Below are 14608 nucleotides of genomic sequence, written 5' to 3' on the forward strand. Positions count from 1 at the left end.
GATTTGTCAATAAGGCCGGAAGGGCAAAAAGAGATTATATGAAGGTTAGATGGAGGCAGGTTCAATCTTTGAACAAGCCATTTCATTGAACAGCAATTCTTAATTACAGTTTCTTCATGAAACAACTACCTTTTTTTCCTGTTCACAGAGGATTTTTTGTTTCAATGTCTATCATAAAGATTTTTTATGCAACCTCCCTCTCCCTTGAAGTGTCTTCCACCATCACAAAACATAAATCCATTGCACATTCAGACTGATCCACTAACAGATTATTACTGCTCCTGAGTATTTGCCATCACTCACTCGATCTCCATATTGAGGAGTTCCACCAATGTTCCAAATGTGCCCATCTCATAGAGGAGGAAGACATTGTAACGGGCCCAGTGTACCACTTCAGGCTCTGTGTAGCAGTCATCAAACACACCTGCAAGAGGCATCAAAACCAACAGGTCAGATACATTAGGGAAAAGAAGGCATTCTACCTTGTTCTTGTGTAATGAGCTGGGGGCAAAGAAAGAAGCTGCTGTGCTCTGTATAGTTATGGAAATGACACCATTGCCACAGGAAGAGAGTGGCCTTGTGCTGTTGGATACTGGAATTGATTACAAAAACTGTTATCAATTCCATTCCCCAAAATTAGTGCCAACAGCTTTCAAGTCGATGGCAAAACAGGCATAACATTTCCACTGCTGTCATGACAGTTGGACATTTTATGTAACTCCAAGTGTGATAGTCTGGCAGTTTGCGGCACATGGTGTTGCTTTGTTGGGGCTCCAACTGGCCACTAACAATGGGGTCAACCAGCTTCATTTTATCAGCTCTCCCCCAGCCCTGATAGAGGTCATGGACTTATGACAGTGGTGAGTGCTGGAGTGTGAAAATGAATTTGAGCCATTCACATCTCCGATTGCGAGAGAGTGTCCTGGGAAATAATGAGAAAGGCATTTGCCCACCGTTTTCTGGGAAGGAATTTTGCTTTCCCATTGCAGACGGAACAAGAGATGGCATAGAAATAAATCAACTTGTCATAACGGGGAGAAATGTCATCTTTAACACTTTTTAGTGGTGCGTCTCATATTGTGGCACTTGTTCTTCAAGTGCATAACCTTTGCCAGCAATTCAGTGTATGGTTACGCATGGGTGGTGGATTGATGAGTGTGGCTGAGATGGATAAGGAAAAGAAACAAAGCCTGAGGCAGATTTTCTAATATTGTACGTGATTTGGGAACAAAATTATATACTTATTAAATGGTATGGAAAAACAAAGACTGTGAGATTTCCCTGTACAGAGTTAAAAATCCATTGCAGCTTTTAATACAGATAGTTAGAACCCAGTTGCCAGTTTAATTTTTCCCCTGGTTCGATATAACAGAACAACATTAATGGGAGAGAAAGCTCTCAGAAAAGAGTAATACTGGCAAATTGCTAGTTACCTTGGGCCAGGTAAAGAATGGCTCTGGCAAACTTAAGTCTCTTCTCTCTGTTTATTACCTCCAGTCCATCTAGCAGCCTCATTAAGTAGACTTTATGTTCAGTCTCTTCCAACTCTACCCACTTCTTGCCTTTCCCTGAAACAGACATTAAGGTATTAAAATTATATAGACTCCAACATTCACATACCTCATCTCCCCTGATATCCACGGAGCTAAACAAACCTCCCTGGGGCCCAATAGTTCTCAGGCTCAGCTCCAGTCTGATTCAGTCCATTTCCCAGGACAACAAAGTGAACCCTGAATCTGCAGGAATTCAAGACAGACTGTAAAGAAACAAAACAAATGTGGGAGGAACTCTTCCTATTCAACACGTTATTATCCCTTTCCAAACGCTTAAAAAATGCCACATCTTCTAACCAATCAAAACCCACCATTCTTGTTCTTATCTACCAGAATTATGTTAATTTATTTGGTCTTAACAGAGCTTTTAATTATCTTTTGCAGGTTCCTTATAAGTTTAGTAAGGCAAATGAAAATGAGCTCTGAGAACCAATTGTGACATGGAGGAAATCTCACTGAGTGAGAGGTTCAGTCACTAGTTATGCCATTAGCATCTCAATTTGCTGTACATTATAAAGTAACACAATTAATTTATCACAATGCAGGGAAGCTGGCAAAAGACTAATTGAAATAGAAAGGATGCATTGATAAAGGACATGTCTTCTAATTGTAATGAACAGAACTACCAGGAAGCAAGAGAGAAAACAGAGCAATTGAAGGAATCATCCTGTCCATCCTAAATTCTTGCTCTGGTTCAGAATATAGAATCACAGAATAGCAGACTGATGCTGCACAGTTGACGGCATTCATTGCTTATGCTAGCTGTTTTAAAAGCTGCTTTATTACTCCTATTGCCCTGCATGTTACCCAAAACCATCAAATATTGCTGCCAAGTATTCAGCCAATTCCTTTTTAAAATGTTATTAATGTATCTGCTTTCATGGCCCTTTCAAAGTATTTCAGATGGGTGCTTGGTGACAGGTGTGGACACAATGCACCAAAGGGCCAGTTCTGTGTGGTACAATTTTATAACAACTTGCTCCACAAAGAAAAAGTCTCATCTCACCTCTGTTTATTTTTGCCACTAACCTTAAATCTATGCTCTAGTTCCCAAGTTTTTGCAACTGGAAAAAGTTTCTCCTAATTTTCTCAGTTAATACCCGGCATGGTTTTATATTAGGACTAATTAAAATTTAGTACACCTTCCCTTAACCTTTCTACACCTACCACTCTCCCTCTCCCCCCAGCTTCTCTGGTCGACTGGGTGCCATTCGAGTAAACATCCATTCATTACTGAAAGGCGTTATCGCCAGAGGCAGGTTTCTCCCTCTAATTCAGGGGATTTCAGCACTCTTCAAAATCTCACTCAAATTTGAGATTTAATGAAGCAGAAGCCCTGTGGGCATTCTCTCTGCTGTCCTTCACAAGTGTCAGTACCATGAATAGCAAAATCCTCTTCAAAGCAGTCCCTGTTAATGGCAAACTCAGGCTCTTCAGTGTAGCTGTACAGCTCTGTAGAAAAAGAGGAACAAAGTATAGCATCACAAATAACCAATGACAACTAATACTGGATAACGACTCATCCAAATTAACATGTAAAATAACAGCAATGAAGGAAATGAAGAAAGACATAAACAAATTAAGTGAACAGGAAAATCTGCAGCAAATAGAATTCAATGCTGGCAAATGCAGGGTTGGTCACTTTGGAGAGTTAAAGAGTGGAAGTGTGGGAATGCTAGGCATCTACATAGATTATTAAAATGGCACGGAAGGGTATGAAAAATAATCCAGAAGACTAGTTAGAAGCTGGGTTTTTATATCTGGAGTACTGGGGACAGTTGTACCAAAGCTGTGGGAAACCCTAATTAGATCACACCTTGAGCAGAATTCTTTGCACCACACCCCAGGATGGATGCTTTGGTGTTGAAGGGTGCACAGTGCAGATTTATCAGAACAATACCTGGACTCTGCAGGTTAAATTGTGAAATTTGTTGAATTTGCTGGAAATGAAAGACTTTTAAAGATATTAAGGAGCATGGATAGAGTAAAATTATTTTGGCAGAGGGCCAAGGACCAAAGTTACAAAACACTTCTTACAGAAAAGTTGATAGAAATTTAGAACTTTCTTCCATAAACCACAGTTGATGTTTGGTCATTTAACATAAATCTGAGATAAATAGATCTTTGTTAACCAAAGGCATTATGAGAAATTAGGCGATGCAGATATATAGAGTTGGATCAGCTGTGATTATACCATAGAAACATACCATACTATAACAGGCTGTAAACTTGTTGTACTCTCATAAAACCCACTCATATTCTCCAAGAAGTAAATGTCAGGAAATCTCTCAGGAGTCTCTGCCATCCCCACCTTGTCTGATCTATGTAATTCCAATCCCATATCAACAGGGTTAGTTCTTATCTGTCCTCTAGAATGACCAAGCAAGCCACTGCATCAAATTGCTACAAAGGAACACACTGGTTGAGATGTGGGTACTTACTTAGTATAACTAAGGATTGGCAACAAATGCCAGCCTTGGAGACATCCAGCTCATGAAAATCAGTCAGATACCTTTCCCACTCTTCTAGACTGGGTCTGATGTCAGTCTGAGCAATTCATAATTGTTTAGTTGGCTCTTTCTTCATATCCTTGCAGTCCACATCCAACTCCAAACTCTCAGTATTCCATTAGTCCTCCTCTGTTGGCTGGGACCTCGTGCTCTCCTGATCCCTTCTATTCCTAAATGCTCAACTGGTTTTTATCAGTCTAAAGTTCATAACTACTACAACTCACGAGGAGCTGCTGCACGTTAAGTATCTACAATAATCATTCTGCTCCTCAGTAAGTTTGTACCTGCTCCCTTCAACTATGCGTGAAATTCTCACACAACCCCCTGCACACAGTTCTACAACACAAAGTGACTAACAATATTGTGTGATTCTGACTGTGGCTGTAGCTCATAAGTTCCTCCTTTGCAGCTTTCTCCATGCTCACCAAATGCACAGCACTGACCTAGTCTTCCATTCCACCTGGCTGACCAAAGGCCATACGTCTCCTGCAAAGGCTCCCCCTCCCACACCTGCTCTAGTTTTTACAAGGCTCTATCATTGCCCACTGTTACTCTAGTTATGTGGGCTTTCCACAATATTCAACAACAATGGAAGCAACTTTTAAAAGTCCTTCAAGATGACTTACACAAAAAAAAAGCAATCATATCATTGTAAATCTTGCTCTATGAGTTGTTAGGCAGATGTGACTCATTGACTCTTCTCACCAAAGCCTCGACTGGATCAATCTGTGGGATCAACTTCTTACATGTAGGATTTCTTCTTTAATCACAACATATGATTAGGGTCTGGATTTCATTGCCAAGGGTAGCATTGGAGGCAGATTTCATTATAGCATTCGAAAGAGAGATGGATAACTATCTGAAAGGAAAGAATTTGCAGGGTTGTGTGGCTTAGAGTAGCTGGATGGCTCTTACCGAAGAACCAGTAGGGACTTGAGAGGCCTAATTACCTCCGTGTAATTATCTCCATGCTCTAAACATTCTGCAATTGTGAAATGATGACAGTCTCAACATAGGAACATAGACAAAGAGTCTTATTTAAAAGAATACCTACCACTGATTAGAACATTGAATTCAGGCACCAAAGCACCTTACCTGATAACTCTGCTACAATGGTGTCTGAATCTCCATATTCAAACTCTAGGTTAGGAGAATCCACTGAACTCTAAAAACAAAGGCAAGAGAACAATTCAATTTGTTTCAATTCATTGTTATCTCTATTTTAATTCTTATGAAGTATCCTAACCACAAACAATGCATTCAACTATGACCATAATTCATGGAGAAAATAGCTGTGCAGGATTAAATTTGGACAAATGGCTTAATTACTCCCATGTCTGGGAAAAGGGCATAAAATGGAACTCTCTGGCTCATCAGCCCCATTTGTGTCACTGGTTTGAGACTTGAACAGGAGGATTATGACCTTGACTACATGTAATCCACTCTGAGGTCCATGTGATATCTAGAGATGGGTTCTGGAAAGTGGCTCGCTGAGACCCATGGTGCCATGTCAAGCATCACTCTAGACCACCTTTCTAACCTTATTATTGTTACACAGTCTGTTCCAACTGTTCAGTACTATTGGGTCAACAGAAATCAAGATTGATAAATTTTAGTTGGGTAAGGCTATTAAAGAACATGAAATAAATAGGAGTAAATAGAGACGAGGTACAGATCAACCATGACTGACCAAATGGCAGAATAGATTCAAAGAGACAAGTGAACTCTTCTTGTTCCAACATCATTTAAAATGCTTTTCAGGGACATAGCATGCAAGGTATGGAACTGCAAACATTTGGTTACAAGCTCAATATAACAATGTTTTCCTCATGAAGTTGGCTTCCATGTAAATTCAATGCCCACTCAACACTCTTCTGGTATCAGATTTTTGGACTTCTGCTCCTCATGCCACCATCCCCTTGGTTCTTCATCAAGAACCATTGCCAATGTTACCAATACCAACGCAAACTTTCCTTCACTAACAACATTCTCTGCACAAAACAAGTAACAAAGTTTACACTGAGACCATTAGTATTTTACAGAAGCAATATGTAATTGTTCCACGAAATAGCTGACAACCACAGGCTGATGGTACCAAGTGGATACAGAATGAATCAGTGGGCAATGGGTCAGCAACCCCACTAGCTTCTCCCAACTCCTTTTCAGGTACCATCAACTCTTCTTCTTTCCCTTCTGGATGATGGCTATTGAAACAGTAATGTTTCTAAAGGTTGGAACAGGAGAGAGAGAGAGATTAGCCAGATACAGTTATGTTAACATGCATTTATGTTACTAGATTAGAAATCCAGAGGCATCCGCAAATGATCTGATGACATAATCATCCCACCAAATGTGTCTGACTCTGAAACTTCTGGATTGTCATAAAAGACACTTTGGTTCACTGATGTTCCTGAGCAAAGGAAATTACTGTTCTCCGCACAAATTGGACCCTCAGAATTGAGCCTCTGAAATTTGCTATAGGATTGTCCAAACCTCTCATATATTTCTAAAGAGAAACACACAAGGTTTTAAAAAAAAATCTGCGGGGCAATGAGGAAAGAGTGAAGAAATAGGGTTGACTGAAGTGTCAACAAAAAGCATATCCAATATCGAGCATTACACCCAGGCACTATATGCAACTGGTGATCAAATGACACAAAACTTGACAAGTTATACAATGGTGAGCATTGTTTGATCTTTTATGAATATTCCTCTGAAAATTGTGACTGTTGTTGAGGATATGATAATATGCACACATGCAAATGAACAGGTCCTTTCTGGTTGTATTTTAGTTTAGTATTTCATGTGTGTATGCATGCATGTCCCTAAAGTCACTTAGAATTTTACTGGATTAGTATCCCAGTCACTAGGACCCACATTAGCTGATGCAATCCCCAGATGTTCAGAAATACTTGTGATTCATAAGATAGCACTAAAAAGGGCACTTTGCTTCTTGTACAGGCAAAACATTTTAAGTACCGTTTGCTGGCCTTGTGGAGCCCATTAAATGGTATTAACTGCTGCATGTTCAGGAATATTATATATTTTATAAATATATTTATATTAGTTATGAAATAAAGTCATTAATGATAATGTCCACAGGCAATACTCTGTATGTGTATTTGTTCAAACTGGGGTCTAACAAACTGATTTTTTTTGTCCGATGTCATAACAGGAGCTCTTGCATGATGCTTCAAACTACATTAAGGGTATTATTAAATAAAGGGCATTATTAAAGTAAGATGGAAATGATTGCAAACAGTTGCGGTGTTGTTACAATTGCTCTCTTAATGCAAGTTTGTTCAGAATAGAGATTTGAGTTGAAGGGGCATTTTTTGAAGGGGCATTTTTAATGACTTATGTGGCAAGGAGCCTTTTGTATGTGGAGCTTAAAGGCTGGGACATTTTTTGTACCTTGCTCCAGCTTCAATCTACTGTTTAATGCATGAGATGTTTATATAAAGCAGGCCTTGGATTTAAGTACACTTGAAGTTGCAGGTCAAGTAGGACAGGTGATCAAGTTGGTTCAATTAATTTAAATAGGCGTGCTTCTTGGTTGGTGCAGGCTCTGCGTGCTCTATCTGTATGACTCTATGACTGATGGGCTGAATAGACTCCCTCTAATCTATTGGAGTTCTTTGAGGATGTATCTCACAGAGTGGAGGAAGTATAAACTGGAAAGGACAAAGACACACACATGCTTGCAAGAAGAATCAACAGACAATATGGAAGAGAGCATGATCCAAGAGAGGGTTAAAAGGAGGCACAGAATGAAAAGGGAGTGACGAGAATGGAAGTGAGAGACAAAATATTGGGGACAAATGAGAGTTGAAGGCTGTTAAAAGATTTGTGTGAAAGCTAAAATGGCTAAAAATAGAGATATGCCTGAGGAGGAATAAAGATAAGAAACACCAGAAAAAATAAAATGCTCCAGTTACTGGAAACCTGAAATATGATAGAAAATGCTGTAAACAGTCAACTTGACCATTTATAAGAAACATTAAAGATATCAGATTGAAAGAAAAGGGTTATCAAGTTGCCAGAGTAAAAACAGTCAGCCTGAGGAATGGAAGCATTTTAGAATTCAGCAATGAATGACCTAGAAATTGATAACAGGAAATATAGAATGAGAATAAATTAGCAAGAAATTTAGGAACTTATGAAAGGAGGCAGAAACTGTAAGAGCTTTGGTAAGTATATAAAAAGAAAAATGAAGGTCCCATACAAACAGAGATGAGAGAATTTATTATGGGGAATAAGGAAATGGTAGAGGAATTAAACAAATGTGGCCATCTTCACAGAAAAAATAAGATCAAAGAAGCCTGAAAACTGACTGATGATCTACATTCAGAGTTTTGAAAGAGTTAGTGAATGCTCTGGTTATTATCTTCCAAAATTCCACAGATTCTGGAATGGTTCCTACAGACCAGAGGTAAGCAAATGTGATCCTATTACTTCAGAAAGGAGGAAGAGAAAATAAAACAAGGAAACACTGACCAGTTAGCCCAACATCCCTAAGTGGGAAATTGATCAATAGTAAAGGATATGATACCAAGATACTCAGAAAATAATTATTTGATTAAGCAGAGTCTGTATTGAGTTATGAAAGGGAAGTCATATTTTACCAATTGATTGGAGTTCTATGAAGTTGCATCAAGTAGATGAGGTCTAACTAGTGGATGTGGTGCATTTGGATTTTCAGACATCTATTGATAAGGTTTCACACAGGTGGTTGGAGAACCATTTCAGAATCTCTAGTTTTGGAATATGTTGGAGCACATGGAATTGCGGGTAACATATCAGTGTGGATTGAAAGTTGGTTAATAGGTATAAAATGAAAGTAGGAATAAACATCCTTCCTAACTTGGCAGGCTGTGACCAGTGAGGTACGACACAGATCAGTACTTGGGGCCCTAACTGTTCATAATCTATATCAACAATTAGGCTGAGGGGACTAAAAGCATTTCTTACCTTGCTGATGACATTAAATTGAGTGGGAATGTGAATAATAATGAGAATACAAAAAGATTTCAAAGGTATGAGGAAAAGTGGGAAACAACATAGCAGATGGGAAAAATGTGAGTTTATCCACTAGTAGGAAAAAACATAAATGGCTAGTAATTTTTTTTTAAACGCATTGAGAGACTGGAAAATGCTGATGTTCAAAGGGACCTAGGAATCCTAGTGCATATCTTACCGAAAGAGAACATACAGATGTGGCAAGCAACTAGGAACACAAATGGTACTTTTGTCTTTATTGCAAGAGGGTTTCAGTACAAGAGTAAAGATGTTTAACTAGAATTATATGGTGAAGCACCTTTGCAGAGCACTTCTGTTGGGTTTGCAGAGGCAGCCCTGACCTTCCGGCAGCCTGTCACATTAATTCTTCATCTTACGCCCAACTCTGACCCATCTGCCTGCGGTGTCCTGCACTACTCCAACCAGGCCAAACACAAGTTTGAGCAGCAGCATGTCATCTTCCATTTGGGCATGTCTTCTGTCAACATCAAGTTCAACAGTTTCAAGTAACTCACTTTCTCTGTCTGTAACAGAACTGGTTAGTTCTACCGTAGCTTGTCAGTTTTTCTCTCTCCACTGATGTTCCTAATCTGCTGGACATGTTTTTCCTTATAGGTCACAACCATTAATTCGATGCCAGCACAGAGTAATCCCATCCCTCCCACATTTATTTCCCTTTAAACTATTCCCTCATGTCCATCCACCCTGATTTTCCTACCATGCAGCTACACTAAGCATAATTTATTGTAACTAACTAACCTATCAATTAGCGAGTCTTTGGGACATGAGAGCAAGCTGAAACACCCAGGGGTGATCAATGCAGTCACAGGGAAAATTTGCAAGCTCCTTACAGACAGCACGGCAAGTCAGATTTGAACCCAGGTCACCGAAGCTGAGTCAGCAGCACCACCCTCTTTGTCACTGTGCTGCACTGACCTGTAACTGCTCTAACAGCTCTTATAGGTCCTTTTCTTTTCTCTCTAACTACCTTCATTAATCTACCAACTAGATAGCTTCATCAAGGGTTTATCACTCTGGCAGTCTGAGATATTCTGCTTGTTCTATCTATCCTTCTCTCACCCTCTCCACAACTTACAACCAACTTATTTTATCTCCTTTCCAGTTCTGACGAAGGGATTTTGACCTGAAATGTTAATTTTGGTCCACTTTCCACAGATGCTGCCTGTTCTGCTCCAGCATTTTCTGTTTTTTTTTAAAAATCACAACTAGAAAGGCTCTTGGTGAGACCACAGTGGAGTACTGTGAACAATTTTGGTCTCCTTACCGAGGGAGGATATACTTGTTATAGGGGGAGTACAGGCGAAGATTCACCAGACTAGTTCCCGGGATGGTGGAGCTGTCACATGAGGAGAGGTGGAATAGACAAGGCCTCTATTTTCTGGTTTAGAAAAATGAGAGGTAGCCTCATCGAGAAGTGCAAAATAATTATCAGGCTGGACAGGATAGATGCAGGGACAATATTTCCTATGGCTAGTGAATCTAGATCTAGGGTCTCAAAAACAATCTCACGTTTGGGACTGAAGAGGACTTTGTTGAGCCGGTAACGAGTCTTTGAAATTCTCTAACTGGGAAGACGGCGGAGACTCAGTCACTGAATGCATTCAACACAGGGCCGGGAGGATAAGAATCCAGAGCAAGAAAACCACGTTGAGGCTGAAGATAACCCCTGATCTTGTTGAAGGACGCAGCAAGCTCAAGGATCCAACTGCTCCAATCTTCCTATTTCTTCCACTCTCTTGGCCTGAAAAACAAGCAGCTCTCTCTCCGCAGATGCCACCTGATCTATTTCCAGCATGTTGGGTTATGAGAAACACGATGGAATGAGTCGGAGACAGGGAGGGATACACTTTCCAGACCCCGTACAATCCACATTTCAAGTCACCTTATTTAGATAACTCGGCTTCCATACTTTTCGCAAAACATTCATTTCTTCCAACACGGGACACCTGTAAATCTTGACACGCCATGAGTTCACAAATTTTGCAAGTTTACCTCACACAGATTTTTTTATTTACAAAGAGCTACGGCAAACTCTGAACATCTAATACAACTCTTAGAAGTTGCATGGATCCTCGGTCACCAGTTCCACCGTCCTTTGCCGCAGAGAATGGACCCAGGGTGGCACTGGATTGAAATGGTTATTATTAGCCACTGACACCCGCTCCCGGGTCTCTGCGTTTATTATTAGCCGCTGATACTCTCTCCTGAGTTGCTGCGATTATAATTAGCCGCTGACACTGATGCGGCGTCCCGTCCTCCGAATTTGAGCTTTGCACTCACCTCCGAGTCCTTGCGCTGGTTTCGGAAGAGTTCCTTCGCTCGGGCTGTCGAAGATCCGCTTCCTTCGCTCACATTGGCAGCCTCCATCCCCACTCGGACACAAGGAGCTGTTACTTCCCGTTACCAAGCACCAGCGCACGCAACTCCGCCCGCCCACCGTTCATTGGACAGTCTCCATTTAAGGGTGGGCTCTGGGTCGAGGCATCGATTCATGATTGGACGAGCAGGGAGTTCGTCTGTCAGTCCCACAACAGGAGGCGATTGGCTCTTCCCGCTCGGAAACATTGCAAACGTCCTCGGCGCTGACAGGTCGCTGAACGAAGCGGGCAAATCAACGGACGGTACCTTTTCGTTGCCAAACGTGGTATAATTTTTGCTGCCGTTCGTGGGGCGTCACGTCGCATTCCCGACAGCTAAGTTGCCACCCTTGGGACTCAATCTTGATTCCATCGATTTTGGACATTCAGCTTTTTCCAGTGTGTGCCCAAACTGGCCGGATTTGACAAGTTTGGCTACCTGTGACATTCTTAGTCTCCCTCACTCCGCAGGCGGCACCTCATCTGCTACATATTTCCAGCATTCAATTTTTATTTCAGATTTCCAGCAACTGTTGCATTTTCCATCTCAGTTACAGCGTGTTGCTTCTAATTGCCCTCATTCGTCGACTGTTTACACTCCTCCAACCAGACAGCACTAAGAGCACTCGCATGATTCCGAGATGGCATCAAAACAACCACGGCACCTGGGCAACCTTAGCCTCCAGACTACCACTGACATTGCCCGTGTTCTTTCCACTCCATCCTACAACTTAAAACATACTTGTTGTCTCACTTGTCCAGTTCGTCTGGAAAATCATTGGCCCAAAACGTCAACTATTTCTTTCTCCACTGACTTTGCCTGTTGTGCTGATCAGCTCCAGCGTTTTGCGATTTTACTTAAGATTTCCCGCATCTGTATTTTTTGCTTTTTCAATCTCCAAGCTCGACCCTTTCCACATCTACATAAAGATTATAAAATGCTGAGCTTGGCAAGGACCAAGGCCAAAATAAGTGGCATTCAAGTCCAGAATGCATGAGCCACTGCAAAGTTACATGCAATTATTGGAAATATTTATGCTAGCTTCTAAATCAAAACCGACCTTTAAACCATTAATTTAGACAATATCAGACTGGCTCAACCAATCACTTCCGGGAATCAGTGTAGATGCCTGTTGCACTGTAGAGCACGAATACATCCACATCCACCGCCTGGTTGGAAAGCAGTTTCTGGAAGGGCTTGTAGACAAAAGATTACAGAAAAAAAAATCATTGGACATCAAAACATGAAAAATAATGTTGGAAAAAAACTCTGAATTTATTAACTTTATTTGAATTATGATTACAGCTTCATTATTGCTCATCTACTACAATACTTGACCATTAATACAGTACGTAAAATAGTTACCTCAGTTTTAAAACCCAGTTTGTCTAGGTAAACAAATGATTTTCTTTTCCTTTTGGAGTCGATACTTCTGCTCTCTGGAGCAGGTTGCTGGTGTCCATCTTGCTTTAAACTTTTATTTGTTACATATAACAATTATTACATTCCATGCCAACCTCTTCCCCACAGTCAAAGCGAGAATTAAAAAAAAAGCCCACTAAATGGCTGGGATTCATTTTAAAATATTAGTTTTTTGGCATTGCAGGGGAGGGAGAACAAATATAGCAATGTGCAGAAATGTATAGGGTTAATATATCTGTGGGAATCCTAAAACAGATGTGGAAAAATGTTTCAAATAAAACAGCAATTATTTAATGTTACGATAAATATTTCAGAGAAATAATTAAGACTAATAGTCATTGATAAGGCAAGGTTTTTCCTCAGAGAGAAAAAACATAAAATGGCTCTTGGCCAGACAGCTTCACAGGTGCAGTTGGGTGAACGATCTTCTTTGGTGCAAGTCCAAGCTTCCAACTGGTGACGTTTACTGCCATATTTTCCCATTTGTTGACTGGGCAGGTGACAGCATGCATGGCAGTCCCAATCTCAGTGAAGATGGGTTGGTAGAAGACCAATCAGAAGCACTAAGCACATGCAACAATTTGTAACAATTAGTACCATCTGAAAATTCTAGGATGGAATGAAGTGGGTAAAGGAGTTGGATAAATAAGTTAAATCAAAAACACATTTAAATACCAAAAAGCATCTTTCATTGGTGTTCTACAATATAAGCCCATTAATCTGCAAACAAATGTCCCATCTTTCAGGGTAAAAAAAAATGGAACTTTATTCTGCTTAAATATTGAAGCAAGTTGCACAAAAAAAAGCTATGGAGCTCACTTATTTTAAAAAATAACAATGGTTGAAGGCTTTGTGGATTATCTGTGGTTCATTTGGTGACCTCATCACTTCTGCAGACCATTCCAGGCTTTATGCACTCTACAGTCTTGAAGCTAATGTCCCAGCTGGGGGAAGAAGCTCACATTCTTAGGAGTTGAGACAAGTTTCAAACAGTACCACCACATAAGCAAACAACAGCAGTGCGGCAAAGGAGGAATCTTAATGCTAAGCTACCCAACCAGTCACACACCATCTACTCTGATACACCTGATTTAAAAAAAAGTTTAAGAAACAAAACACAAGTTATAGTTTGAGAGCCTTATTGTTTGATTTTGCAGGTTCTCACAGCTAGATTTTGTTTGAAGAAAATCTTTTGAGGAATTCCATAATGGTAAATCGTAAGCATTTACGTATTTCCTTACCGCTTTTTACTTAACAAATTAAAAAAACTAAAAATGAAACATCTGAAATATGTGCACCTTAACAATTTTAAAACAGCTAACATTTTGCTTCCATTGTTTCTTTCCCAAGGTTAACAGCAAGGATGTTATAATTATTTTAAAGCACAACAGCAATAGAAGAAAAAAAAGACCATATTTAACAGATATTTTTCATCTTCTAGTGCGGTAAAAAATTGTCTGCTGAGATTATACACATTCTATGTAAATAAATAAATGACTAAATATTTAAAACTGCTTAAATCAAGGCCAGCTCTAAAGAAGAGATTTTGTTCGTGTACATTAGTGACAAAAGGTTCCCCTCTTGTTTGATGGACTTGTTGCTTTGCATTTAATACCTAGGACAAGGAACAAAATAAACAATGCTTTAGCAACTCTGCTTACTTGGGAGAGAGACAGACTAAACTCCTTATTTAGGTATAAATGATTCTTTCCTGATCTTGAGTTA

The 14608-nt window shown here is 40.0% G+C and overlaps 2 protein-coding genes across 6 annotated transcripts in view; both read right to left on the bottom strand.

Annotated features, from left to right (window-relative positions):
• strip2 (striatin interacting protein 2) overlaps window positions 1-11472 on the bottom strand; it is a 42067-nt gene extending 30595 nt beyond the window's left edge. Inside the window, exons 1-5 of the mRNA XM_052033739.1 lie at window positions 11384-11472; window positions 5159-5228; window positions 2931-3005; window positions 1434-1568; window positions 304-424 (exon numbers count right to left, since the gene is read on the bottom strand). Coding sequence (XP_051889699.1) covers window positions 304-424; window positions 1434-1568; window positions 2931-3005; window positions 5159-5228; window positions 11384-11470 — 488 coding nt within the window. The 5' untranslated portion in view covers window positions 11471-11472. The remainder of the gene's footprint in view (window positions 1-303; window positions 425-1433; window positions 1569-2930; window positions 3006-5158; window positions 5229-11383) is intronic.
• Window positions 11473-12715: 1243 nt separating this feature from the next.
• The window catches only part of LOC127580272 (putative adenosylhomocysteinase 3), a 77088-nt gene continuing 75195 nt past the window's right edge, over window positions 12716-14608 (bottom strand). For all 5 annotated transcript variants that reach the window (XM_052033456.1, XM_052033457.1, XM_052033454.1 and 2 more), the window contains one exon: window positions 12716-14498. In XM_052033456.1, coding sequence (XP_051889416.1) covers window positions 14492-14498 — 7 coding nt within the window. In that variant the 3' untranslated portion in view covers window positions 12716-14491. The remainder of the gene's footprint in view (window positions 14499-14608) is intronic.

The sequence above is a fragment of the Pristis pectinata genome, chromosome 19 (assembly GCF_009764475.1).
Source record: "Pristis pectinata isolate sPriPec2 chromosome 19, sPriPec2.1.pri, whole genome shotgun sequence".
NCBI classification, from domain to species: domain Eukaryota; kingdom Metazoa; phylum Chordata; class Chondrichthyes; order Rhinopristiformes; family Pristidae; genus Pristis; species Pristis pectinata.